Below are 16,608 nucleotides of genomic sequence, written 5' to 3'. Positions count from 1 at the left end.
CCCTGTATCGAAAAGTCTTGAGATTTTGGGGAATACATATGGGGATATATAATGCCGTTTGGAACCATATATGATCATTATATGTTGTCATAGATGTTCATGGTAAGCTTGAGTTAATGAAATCGGTACAAGTTGTAAACCGTTAAATTGGTCGTTTAAAGACAAATTGGATGGTTCCACCCACCCAATTGGAGTCCCGGAGGATATTAGGAACTATGGTAAACATTTCGGGAATTTTTGTTTTTGGGCGAAAAAAGTCAAAAAAAAATTCCAAAATTGAAGGCTAAGATCCACGTTTTCGAGAATTTTTGTAGGTTTCGAGGCCCAGTGTCGAAGAGCCTTTAAATTTTAGGGGATACATCTCGGGGTCATATAATGCCGTTGGGAACCATTTATGATTATTATATGTTGTCATAAATGTTCGTGGTAGGCTTGATTTAATGAAGACGGTGCAAATTGTAAACCGGTAAATTTGCCGTTTAAAGGTAAATTGGATAGTTCAACACACCCAATTGGACTCTCGGAGGGTATTAGGAATCATGGTAAAAATTTCGGCAATTTTATTTGCGGGCGAAAAAATGTCAAAAAATTAAAAAATTGAAGGCTGCATCAAAAGAGATGTCCCTTTTGAGGCTAGAATTGATTTTCCTTGATACCTAACATAATGCGGGAAAGGTTCTCTGAAAAGCCATAGGATAACCCCAAAATCCTTAGTAAAAACTTTTACTAAATATGCCCTTAGGCACGGCCATACATAACATAGAAATCACACTTGGAAGGGGTGGACAATTAGCTAGAGCAGCGGGTGCTGTAGCGAAACTGATTGCAAAAGAAGGGAAATCGGCCACATTAAAATTACCTTCTGGGGAGGTCCGTTTGATATCCAAAAACTGCTCAGCAACAGTTGGACAAGTGGGGAATGTTGGAGTGAACCAGAAAAGGTTGGGTAGAGCCGGATCTAAGCGTTGGCTAGGTAAGCGTCCTGTAGTAAGAGGAGTAGTTATGAACCCTGTAGACCATCCCCATGGGGGTGGTGAAGGGAGGGCCCCAATTGGGAGAAATCCACGTTTTTTGAGAAATTTTGGAGGTTTCGGGTCATGGTGTCGAAAAGCCTTGAGATTTTAGGGAATACATCTCAGGGTCGTATAATAATGTTTGAAACCATATATGATCATTATATGTTGTCATAAATGTTCGTGGTAGGCTTGATTTAATGAAATCGGTGCAAGTTGAAAATCGGTAAATTGGTCGTTTAAAGATAAATTGGATTGTTCCACCCACCCAATTAGACTCCTGGAGGGTATTTGTGACCATGGGAAACATTTCGGCAATTTTGATTTCCGGGCGAAAAAAGTCGAAAAATTCCAAAATTGAAGGCTATATCCACGCTTTTTTAGAAATTTTGGAGATTTCGAGGCCCGGTGTCAAAAAGTCTCGAAAATTTACGGGATACATCTCTGGGCCATATAATTCCGTTTGGAATCATATATAATCATTATATGTTGTCATAAATGTTCACGGTAGGCTTGAGTTAATGAAATTGTTGCAAATTGTATAGTGGTAAATTGGCCGCTTAAAGGCAAATTGGATGGTTCCATCCACTCAATTGGATTGCCGGAGGGTATTAGGGACCATGGTAAACACTTCAGCAATTTTTATTTCCGGGCGAAAAAAAGTCAAAAAATTCCAAAATTGAAGGCTAATATCCACACTTTTTGAGAAATTTTGGAGGTTTCGGGGCCCGGTGTTAAAATGTCTTGAAATTCTAAGGGATATATCTCGGGGTCATATAATGCCGTTTGGAACAATATATGATCATTATGTGTTGTCATAAATGTTCGTGATAGGCTTGAGTTAATGAAATCGGTTCAAGTTGTAAACCGGTAAATTGGTTGTTTAAAAGCAAATTGGATGGTTCCACACTTCTACTCACCCTATTGGACTCTCGGAGGGTATTAGGAATCATGGTAAACGTTTCGTCAATTTTTATTTCCGGGCGAACAAAAGTCAAAAAATTCCAAAATTGAAGTCTAATATCCCCGCTTTTGGAGAAATTTTGGAGGTTTCAGCCTTTTCGTGGCCCGTTGAAGAAAAGACTTGAGATTTTATGGGACACATCTCGGGGTCATATAATGCTGTTTGAAACCATATATAATCATTATGTTGTCATAAATGTTCGTGGTAGGCTTGAATAAATGAAATTGGTGCAAGTTGTAAATCGGTAAATTGGCCGTTTAAAGACAAATTGGTTGGTTCCACCTACCCAATTGGACTCTTGGAGGATATTAGAGACCATGATATACATTTCGGCAATTTCTGGGCGAAAAAAAGTCAAAAAAATTCAAAAATTGAAGGCTAATATCCACGTTTTTTGTGAAACTAGTCGATGGAGCATGCGCGTTGCGCGTGCTTCCTCGACGGCAAGATAAGTATGATTCGTGAAATTGTTCCTTTTTTGAGCTCTTCGTGATTTTGTTTAGGTTAAGATTATAGAGGCGTTTTAATTTATAAGTTGTTAGAAGGGGTAGTGATAAAGCTTGTAAGATAAGTAAAATTCGATTGTAATATTCAGGTGTTGTAATAGCAAGGATACAAGAATTTGTAAGTACTAGCAAGGAATAGTGATAAAGTTTCTATGGAGATATATGTATGGAAAAACAATTGATATAAGTGAAGTTATCTAGAATTTGTTAGAATTTAATGATTTTTAAAAAAAGTATACTATTGTTTTAGATATTATTTCAGAACATAATATGGTTTATTGAGTACCTAAATAATTTCGAAGAGCTTTATTTTAAAATGATTGTGATTGTAAGGATTAGTAATAAGGAAATGCAATCTTAGAGGTTAAAGTTATGTAAAATGGATTAAATATAAAATATATAAAAGAATTGTATACATATTTGTTAGACTATTTAAAGTAGAAAATTTTCAAGGGGTTCTTCTATTGAAAATTATAATTGTTAGAGTTTGTAACTGATACAGTACATTTAAAGGGCTGTTTAGTGAACTAAGCTGGTTCTTGCAAAAAACTTGTTCTTGATACCCCTCATGTACTGCTTTTCTTGGAGTACCGGAGGACCTTTCAATTGGTGGATAATCTAGGACCTCCAAATAAAAATAAATAAAAAAAATATATATATAAATACATAAAATATAAAAAAATTAGATGCTATGACTGGGTTGTGCAAAAGTGTGTTTTTTATACTTCTCTTTTTTTGGGTGTGGGAGGGGGGATGGGTCAGAAATCTGAAGGCTACTTTCTTCTTGTTATCTCTGTACACCATGCTCTTTAATGGAAGGAACAAAACAACATATAAGCATAGTAGCCTAAGCTCGTCCTGAAATGATTAAAACAGGACAACAATAAAATATGCAAAAACCCGAGATCAAGTAAAAAATGACTGATAATGAAGTACAAAACCTGAACCAGTAGCAACAAAAAAATTATAAATTTTGTCCTCAATTGTTCAATAAAAAATTACTAAGCTCTTCAGAGACAAAGTACACAATAAAGAAGTTTAGCACTTCATAGTGTTTATACATCTACCAGCAGTCCACCAAGTACTGAAAATCATATTCATGTTCCACGGTCAGGACCTTTGTCCCGGATAAAAATACAGTTCAAAGATTACAAATATATATTTCATATATACTTGTATAGTTGTATAGAAATGGAAAACATATAGACGCATAGTTCAAAGGTCAACAACAAAGTCTTAATCTTAATGTACTTGGCATTAACTTGCAAGTGCAAATCCACCAACTCTACAAAATTTTAGCTTAGTTTAAGAGCATAACAGCAGTCATAATATAGTATCTAAATAACTGCAAGATATACACTCATAAGCTTTTGGCCAACTATCAGCATCTGCAATATGATGAGATGAAATAATGCAGACTGACATTTAAGATAAGAGTTCCCAATGAATGAACCAGCCTCCATGTTCTACCCATGAAAGCAAGACAAAGCCTGTTGTAAACAAAAAAGAGATAGTAAGTACGGAAAAAGATCAGGCACTACTTTTCATTTTGATCAGAGAAACTTTGATTTCTAGTGTATGCCAATAGAGTTGTACCAATATTTGAAAAGTCGCTTCAAATGGTTACACTATCAAGACTTATCTTACTGTGGTGGACTGGTGGTGGTGGTGGTGGTGGTGGGGTATGTGTAGAAAGGGAGGGATGCCCTAGATTCCTAAACATCATCATCCATGGATTAGAAGCCAATATAAAGACCTTTACTTTAGCAAAAGAAATTTCAGGATCATCAGTTTACATGTTGACATTCACTGGTAATTATTCTTTCTAAAGTGACAAAGCATGCCAATTATGTACCAACAAGTAGCAACTCAAAAGTTACCAATGTAGAACACTTAACTTATAATGAGGTAAGCAGAGAAGAGAAAAAGGCTCAAACCTATCACACGCTCCTGGTAGTGAAGGCTCAACATTAGAAGGAAGACCAAAGACAACCCAGAATAGTTGCAAAGCCAAATCAAAAAGATCAAAACTTTATCATCCAAGAAAACAATTATAATCAAAAGTAGTTTATAATCCAAGAAGCATAAAAATCAAAAGTTCAAAACTTTATCACCCAAAAAGCATATAATATAATCAAAAAATCAAAACTTTATCAGCTAATAAACTTATAATCATTCAATTTAACCCAAAATCAAAACTCAATCATATAGAAAACTTATAATCATTCAATTCAATCCAAAAAATGAAGTGGGATACCTCAGGAGAGAGACGCTTGCAGTGACCACACTAAGGAGCGTGGAAATCAACGTAGACATAATCAAAAGAAGAAATGGTTTAACCAAAGTTTTTTGCAAAAACCAGCTTAGTTCACTAAACAACCCTTTAAATTTACTGCAAAACAAGTTATTGAGCTATCTAGGAACTTCGGGCTTAAATATAAGTTATGGTATCGCTTACACTTCATTTTATCTTTGTCAGGAGTTCTAGGGTGAAAGACACTCAATGATCGAACAAACTCTCCAAACTCAATGCATCCATTGTGGTTGACATCAAAGAGATCAAACATCTGCAATTATGCAATTAACCGAGTAAGTAAGGCTGTGGCAAAAGGCTGTGATACATTTTAAGTCAGTACAACAGTCTGGGAAGTGCATATAACAAAAACAGTAGTGAATTAGTAATTTGTCAGCATATGCAAGGCCCTAGATATTAATAAAATCCACCATATATATCAGTCTGACTGCCAAAACGACACGTGACACCTAGCAATCAGTGAATCAGATCATACAATGATATTCCCACAGTTCAAATTGCTAAAAGATTGTCCAGTTTTCTGAATTCTGAAGTAATATAACTTCAAGAGTTCATACTTAATAAACACTGCTCAACTTATCTTGTAAGGCAAAAAATACTTCAGTATTATGTAAACTGAAGGAAAAAGAACAAGTGAACAACTATAGATCGGAAATTCTTGCATGAAATATGGGACATCAGCATCTAACAACAAAAAGGAAACACATACTCTGTCAAGAAAAAGGCTTTTCTTCATACTATTCTTAAATAATGCAAGTTGAAGTTCTTCCTGATCATCATAATTGATAATTGTATTAGAATAAAGAAACAATAATAACTTGATATAGCAATAATATAATACATAACAACTCTTCATTTGCTACCATATAAAACAGATTATCACTTATACATCAAGGATATTTATATACCTTTTGAATAAAACCATCTTTGACAACAGAGTTGCTGAGTTTATTGAATAAGTCATATTAAAGATCCACTTCATCCTCAGTAACTGCAACACAAAACAATCAATAAATTATCAAATTATAAATATTTATTTTGTCTAAAATATTTAGGTAATTTTGGGCATAGCTTCTTTATTTAATTTTTAAAAAAAAAACCGAAAAAGAAGTATGTAACATTACTTTTGTGAAAGAAAAAGAAAAACCTTTCAAAAAATATGGAGTAAAAAGATCATATTTTGTACCAAAAATCAAAATATTGTGCCAAATATTTCAGAAGTACCAACTCCGAGTCCAACATAATTTCTTAGTTATGGCACACATATATACGAGTACAAGTCTTCTACTTATAAAAGTAATGCAAAATTTACCTTTTTTCATCTTCGATATTCCCATCTTCAGTTTGATTTTCCTCGTCCATTTCCTCATCGTCTTCATTGTCCACTTCCAGAAAATATTTCTGATAAATGTTACTATTGTCAGGATCTTCTGTTGCTTCACAAGACAACTACAAATGGCACAAGGCTCAAACCAGGCAGGCTAAAATGAATAAAAACTTACATCATCTTCAGTGACTGGTTCTCCAGGAACAGTTAAAGGAATTGGCTCAGGCTTCAGCTCTTTTTTATAAATTTTCTTCATCTCTTCTGCAACAGCTTGTGCCAAGGAGTCCTAAAATGCTCATCGATTAAAATTAAGTAAACGTTTGATGTGGTTAAAACCGCAAGACAATAAGAGATATTGGGTAATAACTAATAACCTTGTTACTCTTATCCTCTGGATTAAAAGAGCATCCTTGAGGCTCAACTTCAACTGCTAGAATTTGTGAAGGTTTACCATTCTGTAAATCAAACAATTCATAATGGACACCAGTCAGACAAGGGAGCTAGATCAAACGCAGCCAGATATAAAAAGAATCAAGTAATAGACTCTGTGCATCAAATATATATCTAAAATCAAGGGATCTCATAAGAGACTTTGACCCAAAGATCAACAGAAAAGATATCCAAATTTGACAAGCCAAATACTTTACATAACATGTGTAACAGTGTAAGCACCTTTTAATGGGAAATAAATAATCAAATGTCTACATACTTAAGGATGGGAAGCACAATAAGCGGAGTGAATCATTAGATGATTAATTAGCACAATTCTATTCAAAATGACAATCAAATAAAGAAGCAGGAACATTAAAGTATTTGAATACCAAGTTTCATACCCTAATTTGCAGCCAATGACCTGTTTTTCTAAGATATCAAATATTTTTCTAATTATGATTGACTAAAAAAAGAATATTGGATGATGCCTAAAATAATCGAAAACCAATTGAACAAATAAAGACAAAAAAATCGAAAACAAATCAATCAAATAAACCCCAAAACAATCGAAAGCCAATCGACCAAATAAAGTCAAAAAATCGAAAACAAATCGATCAAATAAACCCCAAAATAATCGAAAACCAATCGACCAAATAAAGCCAAAAAATCGAAAACAAATAATGATCAAATAAACCCCAATAAAAACGAAGCGATTTTGCTGAAATACACCCACAAAGATTGAACCAAAAAAATTCGAATACACATTGAACATGTCGAAAACAACAGGAACATATATGCAAAAATCCACGACAATCAAACCCAAAAATTTGAAACTAAATCAAGAGAGAGAAACAAGATCGAACCTGATAAATGTGACGATGGGAAAGTCATCTTCCACAACCTCGGACGCTGAGAAGAATCGAAGCCCCATCGTCGAAAGCGATGATCGGTGGTCTTGAGTTGCTGAATTTTTCTCTCTCTAGGTTTCTCTCTCCTTGCTTAATCAAATGCTCTGACCCTTTCCTTATGAGATGAAAACAGAGAGAGGGAAGTCGGTCTAGAAGCAAGGGGCCCACTCCCAATTACAGCTATCACAAAAGGCAATTGATTAAGCAAGGGCAATTTGGGCAATTCATTAATTATAAGGGCATCTATGCAATAGCACCAGAAATTACTATTCATAAGCTACAGTATTTAGTTTTGCACTTTTATAATGGTTATGGATTGTCTAAAAGTCTAAAAATTCTAGATGATGCTAAAATTAATATCCCTTCTTTATTTTTATTTTTTTTAGGTTGAAGCCAAAATAAGTTGCAAAACGTGATTAAATTTTTACTATAATACGTAACAAGCAACAAAAACAATAAGAAAAACCACAAGTTTGCACTTCAAAACGTTAGTGGTGTAACAACTTATTTCATCCTTTTTCTTAATCTAGATTATTATTTCTTCCATATTTGCTTATATATTTCCTAATTCAATTTATTACTCTAATTATCCTTCCAATATATCCCCAATTATTCACTCATATCTTTGTATGCATATAATTTGTCACCATCCACTCCCATTAGATTGTAACGTAGCTCAGCTAAGATATAAGAATAATAACAATCAATAAGCGATAACATGGAACCAAAAAATACATAAATTACGACATACTCCCTAATAAGTATTTACGCGGACCATTCATTAAACCATTACAAGCTATGTATAACCTTGATTACTATGATTAGTACTCTTACTTATTAACTTATACTCTGTTATATCATTATCATTATCGTCATTTATTACCATCTATTGAACGAGGAGAGTGAAACACAAACGCTTGCATATAAGCATGAGGAGGGGGTAAGATGAGAAGCATGAATTCAGGGGCCGGGAGAAGGGGGAGTGGGACCCAATAATTTTTCGTTTGTCAAAGATGAAACGGCCTAGTTTTCTCTCTCTTCCGCTGACTTTCTTACTGTCCAAAATTTTCATTTTTCGTTTGAAAAATCCAAATTATTTTTGGTTATAAAAACAAAGCAAAGAGAGAGAGAGACAGAAGAAGCAGAGCAATGCAAAGAAGCCATAGATAATAGTGTAGAAAACAGAGCACTGATCCCATAAAAGATTAAAAAAAAAAAAAAGAGAGAAAAAAATAAATAAAAAGTTTGATCATTTTTCTAATATTGATTTCTTTGACCAAAGGGAATCATCACCATTGAAATTTGTAAGTGAGTCAGCTATTATTATGCTAAGCAAACTCTTTTTTTATTCATTTATTTCAATTCCTTTCTGCTCCTTTTATTACTCGGACTCGGGTACTCGTTTTAAAAAGTGTTTTAATTTAGATGTCGAGGATTTAATACCCACCCGAGTATTTAAAGTGTAATAAAGAGTCCGAATTATCATAGATTTAATTTGATTTAATTATTAAAAAAATGATTTCTTTTTGTATAAAATTTTTGTTAGGATCTCCACATGCAAATGCAATAGGGAGATAAAAAGGGTCCACGAATCTTTGACAATTGACACTCAAAAACACTTACCACTGTTTTCTCTCTCTAGAAAACTGAGTCTCTTCACCTTCTTTCTTTCTTTTCTGGGTGTTGTTTGGCTCCATTTTTTTACCCCTTTTCTGGGAAAATTAAGGAGAAAAAGCCAGAAAAAACACACACCAAAAATAAATTTATTTATTTGTTAATTTATTTTTATTTTTTTTATAGGGGTGGGTTTGTTTTTTTGGTGTTATTGGAGGTGTAGCAACTAGCAAAGTGAGGAGGTTCTAATACTTTGAAATGGTACTGAGTATTTTCTGAGGTATTTCATTTTGTTGCAAATACTAACAGAATTTTATTTACCCACAAAAAAAATTGCAAGGTTTTGAGTTTGAGTGTTATTTTATTTTTTAATATCTTTACCAAAAAAAAAAAAAAAGAAAAAGAAAGTTCTTATACACGTTTTGGAGAATCTATTTGGTCATTTTCAGGGGATCTGATCTTATGGGGTCATTTTCATGTCTTGCTATGATTTTGATTGTACTTGAATCTTTATAAAGTTTTTGACTTTACATTTGTACACACTCGTATTTAAAAGTTCTTCCTGTTTTGAGAGACCGTTCTTTTGATTTAAACGTATGTCCAAACAAAAAAACTTTTAAAGACGGAGTGACTACTATTTTTTTTGCTTTTGAAATATCCAAATGGTAAAGAAAAACATGCAAATGGGTATATAAAAAAAAAAAGTTGAATTTTATTTTACATGATTAATGAGTTCATGACCCTTAATTATAGCATTAGCAAAAGTGTAACTCCTTTTATTCTTCAATTATTTTTGTTGCATTTTTTTTATTGGATAAATTGAATATATTTTATAAAATGTGTTTTTGGGGATTTGCAGGGTGAAATGGAGAGACTTGATGAAATGGGATTTTATGGGGATCAGTATGACCCAAACAACATGATAATGGTTGGAGAAAATACTATTAATAATAGTATTAACAAGGAAAATTCTGGAAGTGACAACTATGAAAGTCTCTCAGTTGGGGATGTTCCTGAGCTTGACCCTGAACCTGAACTTGATGAGGGACCTTCTCAAGTTAAACCTAAAGGAAGGAGAAAGAGATATCATAGACACACTCCTCAACAAATTCAAGAACTTGAGAAGTAAGTTTTTTGTGTTAATTTATTGTTTTTAATGATATTCAAAATGATTGTGAGACCGTCTCATACAAGACTTTGCCTTTCGAGTGGCGGGTTTGAGTAAATTTATGATTTTCAAACATTTGAATTGATTTTTTTTTGGGTGTTTTGTAATTAATGTTTTATGGTGTTTTTTCCCTTATAATTTGCTGTCTTGTAATGGTTGGTTAATGTTATTGTTATTGATGTAATGTCTTGTTGATTATTGGGGGTGTAATTAATTTTTAAAACTGTTCATAATCATTGCTGATTCTTTAATTGGGTGTGCAGTTTCTTTAAGAATTGTGCTCACCCAGATGAAAAACAAAGGCTTGAAGTTGGAAGGAGGCTTGGATTGGAGAGCAGGCAAGTTAAGTTTTGGTTTCAGAATCGTCGAACGCAAATGAAGGTAATTATGTATTCAATATTTTGTACTCCCTCTGTCCCTGTCTTATTTTTTGCTCCATTTGATTTTTTACGGTCTCAAATACACATTTTAAAACATATTTATCTCTTATTTCACATGAGTAAAAATTATAAAAACTTGATATTAATAAAATATATGAGGCAATTGTAGCAAGCTCTCACGTGACTATATTATCAATTTGGAGTATATGATTTTCATGAATCATGGAGTATATACTAATTGGTTTGAAATTTTGAATTAGTTTGTATTGATTATGATATAAATTATTGGTATGAACAGACACAAATCGAACGAAATGAAAATCTAGTCCTTAAGGCAGAATATGATAAACTTAGAGTTGAGAACATTGCAATGAAGGATGCTTTGAGAAATCCATTGTGTCAAGCTTGTGGAGGTCCGACTATGCTAGGGGATGTATCCATTACTAATCACCATTTGAGGGTTGAGAATGCTCGTTTGAAGGATGATCTTGCCCGGGTTTGTGCTGTTGCTGAGAGGTTCATTGGCAAACCGATATCTGATTTAGTTGGTCCAGTTGGAATCCCCACTTCAAGTTCAAACTTGGAGCTATCCATGGGGAGAGGAGGGTTAGGTGGCCTAATGAGCTCATCATCCTCTTTACCACCCATGGGACTTAACCTTGAGAATGGACTTTCGAGCAATTCTACCATGACAGTATCTATGAATGGTTCAGTCAGCACCGAGTATGAGAAGTCGATATTCATGCAGGCTGCAATGGCTGCGATGGATGAATTGCTTGCCATGGCTCAGACTGATAGTCCTCTGTGGTTTAAAGGCTTGGATGATGGTAAGGAATTGCTGAATCAAGAGGAATATGTCAAGAAATTCTCCAGTTTTACCGGAATGAAACCTTGTGGCTTCATTACCGATGCTTCAAGGGATACAAGTTCAATATTCATCACTAGCTTGGAGCTTGTGGAAATAATGATGATTCCTGTAAGGACTCTTAACTTTTGTTGATTTCATGGTTCTTGCATGGAAAATAAAAATTTTCTTAACTTTTTCCCTTATCGAATTCATTATCAATAAACTTGAAAATCTTGTGTTAAATGCTTCAAATGTGTCATTTGTGCCTTTACTGTTTATTTGGATAGTTTTGGTTTAATAATGTATCACAGTATCTCTGTCACGATTAATTATAAGTTATGGCTAAACATGTTGGCTTAGATGCTTGCCTCCACAAATCAAATTTGAACTTTTTAGCAGTTGAGATAGTACCGTCTTTACTTTAAAGGTTGTTTTGTTTTAAATATGTCTATCTAGACTTCATTATCGCATTATCTTTTAAGATTGTACTATCAATGTGACAATCATGCAGACGGAGGGAGTGTAAATTGAAGCTGATGACTGAATAATTTAAATTTCTAGATATGTTCTCATAAATGGTTATATATTTGTACCATGCTCTTTTTGTCACCTTTAATTTCACAATGATTTAATGTTTTTGCCAACTCTGAAATGATTTGTTTCTCCAATAAAGAGGCAATGGAGAGACACATTTCCATGCATGGTTAGCAAGGCTGCAACTGTCGAGGTTCTGTACCATGGTGCTGGTGGGACTCGTGATGGGGAACTTCAGATGGTAAGCTCTTCATGAATATGGCTATCTTCTATTCTAGCTATTTGTTGAATATTGACTGATAATGTCATGAAATCTCATGTTAGATGAATGCAGAGTTAGTGTTTCCCTCACCTTTTGTGCCTTCCCGTCATGAAAAGATATTGCGGTACTGCAAGCAGCATGCAGAAGGCATGTGGGCCGTGGTTGACGTTTCTGTTGACATGATCCGAGACCCATCTTATTCAGGATCGGCCATCAGGTGGAGGAGACTTCCTTCTGGTTGCATTGTTCAAAATGTTGCCAATGGCTATTCCTTGGTATTTACTTCTCCTTAATAATTCTTTAATCTTAAGCAAATAAGTATATCTATAAATAGGCTTGTCAAAAAAAAAAAAAAGTATATCTATAAATAAGTATTAAATGTAGAATAACTGCAGCCTCTTAAACATAATTATGATCTTGCTATTAACTACCAGAATGAGAAGGTTGCACTAGTAATGATGTTTGGATCATTATGTCGAATCCTTTTCCTGTCTGTCATGAAATTTCTTTTTCTTTATTAATTTCAATAAAGGTGGCATATTGTGCGCGATCTCTCTGAATGAGAGAGAGATAGAAGCTGCTGTAGCTGTAAGGTTCTAAACTTGTACGGCATCTACATTTGTTTATTTGGAGGAGTAGATGCTTCTTCTCTTATTTTATACCGCGATTTCAAATTTCAAAGCCAAGGGTTGCTTATTGTCTTCACTTACTAATTTATCTCAATTCTTAAATAAGTTGTTCAGATAGTTTGGTATGCTTTCATCTTAAGATAGGTCATCTTTTGTTATAAAAAAATATTATCATAAAATAAATTAATATTAGTTGTATCGGGCCGGGTCAAAACCGGGTCAGCTAATTTCAATTTGCAAATGAGTTTAGGTCACGTGATTCGTTTGGGATGGTCGAGTATGTGTCAATTTTGACAGGTGTTGGGATAACTCTCTCTCTCTTTTTTTTTTTTTTTTTTTTTTTTTTTTTTTTTTTAATATATTAGTTAGAGCCCTTGGTTATGAAAAATTTGATAAAAGTTCTTTTTGATCTTTGTGGAGGGAAAAGCCTAGGAATCCACATCTTTGGTTGGTATAATATAAGTATTTGTTGTTTCTATTCTGATTGCAGCTTATATTAAAACCAATATTGTATAACCAAGAAATGAGATGAACTGGATTTGGGTTTTAATATGCCGTCTTGGTCCATGTAATGCGACTGCGCACTTTGTGTCCTTCTGTTTAGCTTCCATTTTTATTTTGTTTAAGGGAAATGAGAGGAAACAACTCACTGATTAAATTGTCAAACTCTACAACTTTTGTTATTTTAAATATTTGTCTGCAAGCATCTCGTTCCTTGTTTGCCTCCTCTGCCCTGCCTTTGATTTCTGTGCATTTCTCCTAGAGCGCCTAATGTGCTTGCTAAATGCTTAAAGTTATCGTTTCATGTTTAAACTGTATTCAGTATGTTTACGTAATGTGCAAGATAGTCTGTATGCATAGCAGCCCACAGAACTACGTGAACTGAACCGGGATTTTTGACAGTAACTAGACGATTTTGTTATTGGAGAGAGTTCTCTGACTTCTCTCTCATGTGCCTCATGTGTGTTCATTAGTCCAATTTATTTGAATAAAACTTTAATTTCCATATTATTTTAAAAAAATTCTTATGATGTAAAAACTATTTGAATAATCTTCCCACCTTGGCATAGTTCTTTAACATCAAGTTTTAGTTTGTGCTTAGGTAAGATCTCATGATGGTATATTGGCTAACGATTGAATTACAGGTTACATGGATTGAACATACGGAATATGATGAAAATAGTATTCACCAACTGTATAGACCATTGCTGCGATCAGGATTGGCTTTTGGCTCTCAAAGGTGGATAGCCACCTTACAGAGGGAACGTGACTGTGCTGCCATTTTCATGTCCGCTAGAATTGTTCCTAATGATACTACAGGTTTCTTTCTCATACTAGTGATATCAAAAGATGATTAGAATATGACAACAAATATTAATTTTTTATTTGATTATAACAATCTATTGCATAGCAGGAGTTATCACCCAAGAGGGCAGAAGAAGCATCTTAAAGCTGATGAGGCGCATAAGCAACAATTTCTCCTCTGGGCTGTGTGCATCCTCTGCCTGTCGTTGGGAGAAGCTGCAAGTTGGAGGGTTGGGTGCTGATGTTTGTGTCATGAGCCGAGTCAGTGTGGACGAGCCTGGTGAGCCCTCAGGTGTGGTGCTTAGTGCCTCAACTTCCGTTTGGATTCCAGTACCAAGGCAGCACATCTTTGAATTCTTACGGGATGAAAAACTCCGTGGAAAATGGGACATTTTAGCAAATGGTGGTCCGATGGAAGTGGTAGCTCGCCTTTCCAAGAGCCACGACGTGAATAATTGTGTTTCCCTCTTATGTCCACCTGTGAGTGTAAGCTTTTTACATGTTATTCTTAATTATTGCATGTTTTGGATGCTAAGAAAATGTTTTGTTTTGTTTTGTTTTTGTTTTTTTTTTTTTTTTTTAATAATTATTGAGATTGGGGCGGGGGGGGGGTCTTGGGCAAAGGTAGGATTCACTTGTCTTTTTTAAGAAGAAAATAAGAGAAGAGGGAGGGTGAGAGGGGGTGGGGGTTGTCAAAGACACACGGGTTTAAAGACAGACTGACTACCAGCGGAAATGGAGGCATCCTAACTCTAGTAAAACCCATGCTGTTAATCTATTATTCAAGAGACTATGGCTGGCCAAGAGCTGAGCCGAACTGAGTATCTGTCAAGCTTGGCTTGATTTGAAGTTCTCAAGCTCGAGCTTGGTACAATTACAGTCGATATCAAGGTTGGCTTAATAATGTATTGCTCAAGCTCAAGCTTGGACTGAGCTGCCCTCTCTGAAAGTTGTTCTGTAAACAATGAACTTTTAGTTCAATGGGGTACAAATTTCACCTTTTTTCCGTATAATTAAAATCATAGAAGATTATGTAGTTTAATGAGCTTTTATGTCGATCATGTCTTGTGACCTTGCTTGTTACAAAACAAGCCAGAGTTTAAAGTTCAGACTAAGATCATAGTGTACATGATCTAAGACTTGGGGATGAACTCAAGTCCTTTCTTTTCTTTCCTAGCATCCCTTTTTCAATCAATCCAAGTTTTTTTAATACACCTTTTACATTGTGGAGAGGACAGATAATTTTCACAAACTAATAAATTCACAATTTTGTAGGCTGCACCAGCAAGGGAGAGCAACATGCTGATACTACAGGAGTCATGGACAGACTGTACGAGCTCTTTCATCGTATATGCTCCAGTGGACTCAACATCAATGGAGACGGTCCTAAGGGGTGGAGATTCTGACTATCTGGCTCTTCTGCCCTCAGGATTTGCAGTTGCTGATGCACCCATACATCCAAATGTGCTTACATTGGCCAATGACAATGGAGCAGGAGGATCTGGTAGCGGAGGTGCATCTGCGTTGACATTAGGATTCCAAATTCTGGTCAACAGCCTCCCTACAGCAAAGCTCACAGTGGAATCCATCAATACCGTCAATGATCTTATGTCCTGCACTATCCAGAAGATCAAAAATTCCCTTGGTGCCAATTGACGCATTTTGCTACAAAAAATCAAGGGAAAGTTGTTGTACATGTCATAGAAAACATTATATAGCATTTTTGGTGGTTTACTAGGAGTTTTTAAAAGGAAGTCTTTTACATTGGAGCAATTCGAGTCAAGAACGAACCTTTGGCAATTACTGGCTGTTATTGTGCGGTAATTTGTGACAATTATAAGTGACTTTTCCTATAGATAGAAGCAGCTAATTTAGAGGCTTTGGTTCGGGTATTGACTCATAACAGCAGAAGGCGGAAACTTACATTAGCAATAGCTTTAAAGAGATAGTCAAGTGTTCAGTGTTGATCTGTGTTTAGATAGTTCTCTAATGGTTATATAAGAGTAGGACTCAGGTGAAGAACTGAAGAAAACATACTGCAGCTTTTGTTGAGACTGCTGATGTTTTCACATTTCTGAATCTTTTGTAAGTTTGAAACTTGGTGGGTGTTGTTTATCTTATGGTAGTAATTAAAGTTGACAAATTTTGTGTGAAATTGTGTTTTGAGTTCTTTGGACCTTTTATTGTTATTGCCTACTGCCTAGTAATATTTTTACCTAGTTATCCTATACTAAAGCCAGTCACTAAACACTGCCCATGATTACTTAAATCGTCTGTATCATTTTATCATTTACATCCAAGATGACGATGCTGGAGACCCTTAGAGCCAATATGATGGCCTGCTGCTTTTATTATGCCGAAGCAGGTGGCAACATCGTTTTTGGTGGCGATCATCTTACTGGTGG

The 16,608-nt window shown here is 34.8% G+C and overlaps 1 protein-coding gene and 1 long non-coding RNA gene across 7 annotated transcripts; one reads left to right on the top strand and one right to left on the bottom strand.

Moving 5' to 3' along the window:
- Positions 1-3,459: 3,459 nt before the first annotated feature.
- LOC110729693 lies at positions 3,460-7,589 on the bottom strand. 5 transcript variants are annotated; one of them, XR_002512936.1, is made up of 8 exons: positions 7,420-7,589; positions 6,499-6,579; positions 6,300-6,410; positions 6,110-6,198; positions 5,706-5,788; positions 5,507-5,566; positions 4,080-5,050; positions 3,460-3,973 (listed from the first exon to the last, which is right to left on the bottom strand). It is a non-coding gene; the product is annotated as an uncharacterized LOC110729693 (long non-coding RNA). The 5 variants fall into 5 exon arrangements; XR_002512937.1 differs by having other exon boundaries at positions 3,460-4,198; positions 4,421-5,050; positions 7,420-7,588; XR_002512938.1 differs by having other exon boundaries at positions 3,460-4,433; positions 4,942-5,050; positions 7,420-7,584.
- A 1,394-nt stretch (positions 7,590-8,983) lies between these two features.
- LOC110729692 (homeobox-leucine zipper protein HDG1-like) lies at positions 8,984-16,337 on the top strand. Of its 2 annotated transcripts, none has more exons than XM_021909468.1 (9): positions 8,984-9,339; positions 9,938-10,203; positions 10,510-10,627; positions 10,925-11,602; positions 12,147-12,248; positions 12,332-12,544; positions 14,044-14,218; positions 14,313-14,683; positions 15,479-16,337. In XM_021909468.1, the coding sequence occupies exons 1-9, from the start codon at positions 9,337-9,339 to the stop codon at positions 15,857-15,859; spliced, it is 2,307 nt and encodes a 768-aa protein (XP_021765160.1). In that variant the 5' UTR covers positions 8,984-9,336; the 3' UTR covers positions 15,860-16,337. The 2 variants fall into 2 exon arrangements, with proteins under 2 accessions (XP_021765160.1, XP_021765162.1); XM_021909470.1 differs by having other exon boundaries at positions 8,984-9,358.
- Positions 16,338-16,608: the final 271 nt, after the last annotated feature.

This window comes from Chenopodium quinoa, unplaced genomic scaffold (assembly GCF_001683475.1).
Source record: "Chenopodium quinoa cultivar QQ74 unplaced genomic scaffold, ASM168347v1, whole genome shotgun sequence".
Taxonomy (NCBI): Eukaryota; Viridiplantae; Streptophyta; class Magnoliopsida; order Caryophyllales; family Amaranthaceae; genus Chenopodium; species Chenopodium quinoa.
This window is presented reverse-complemented; position numbering and strand designations above follow the sequence as displayed.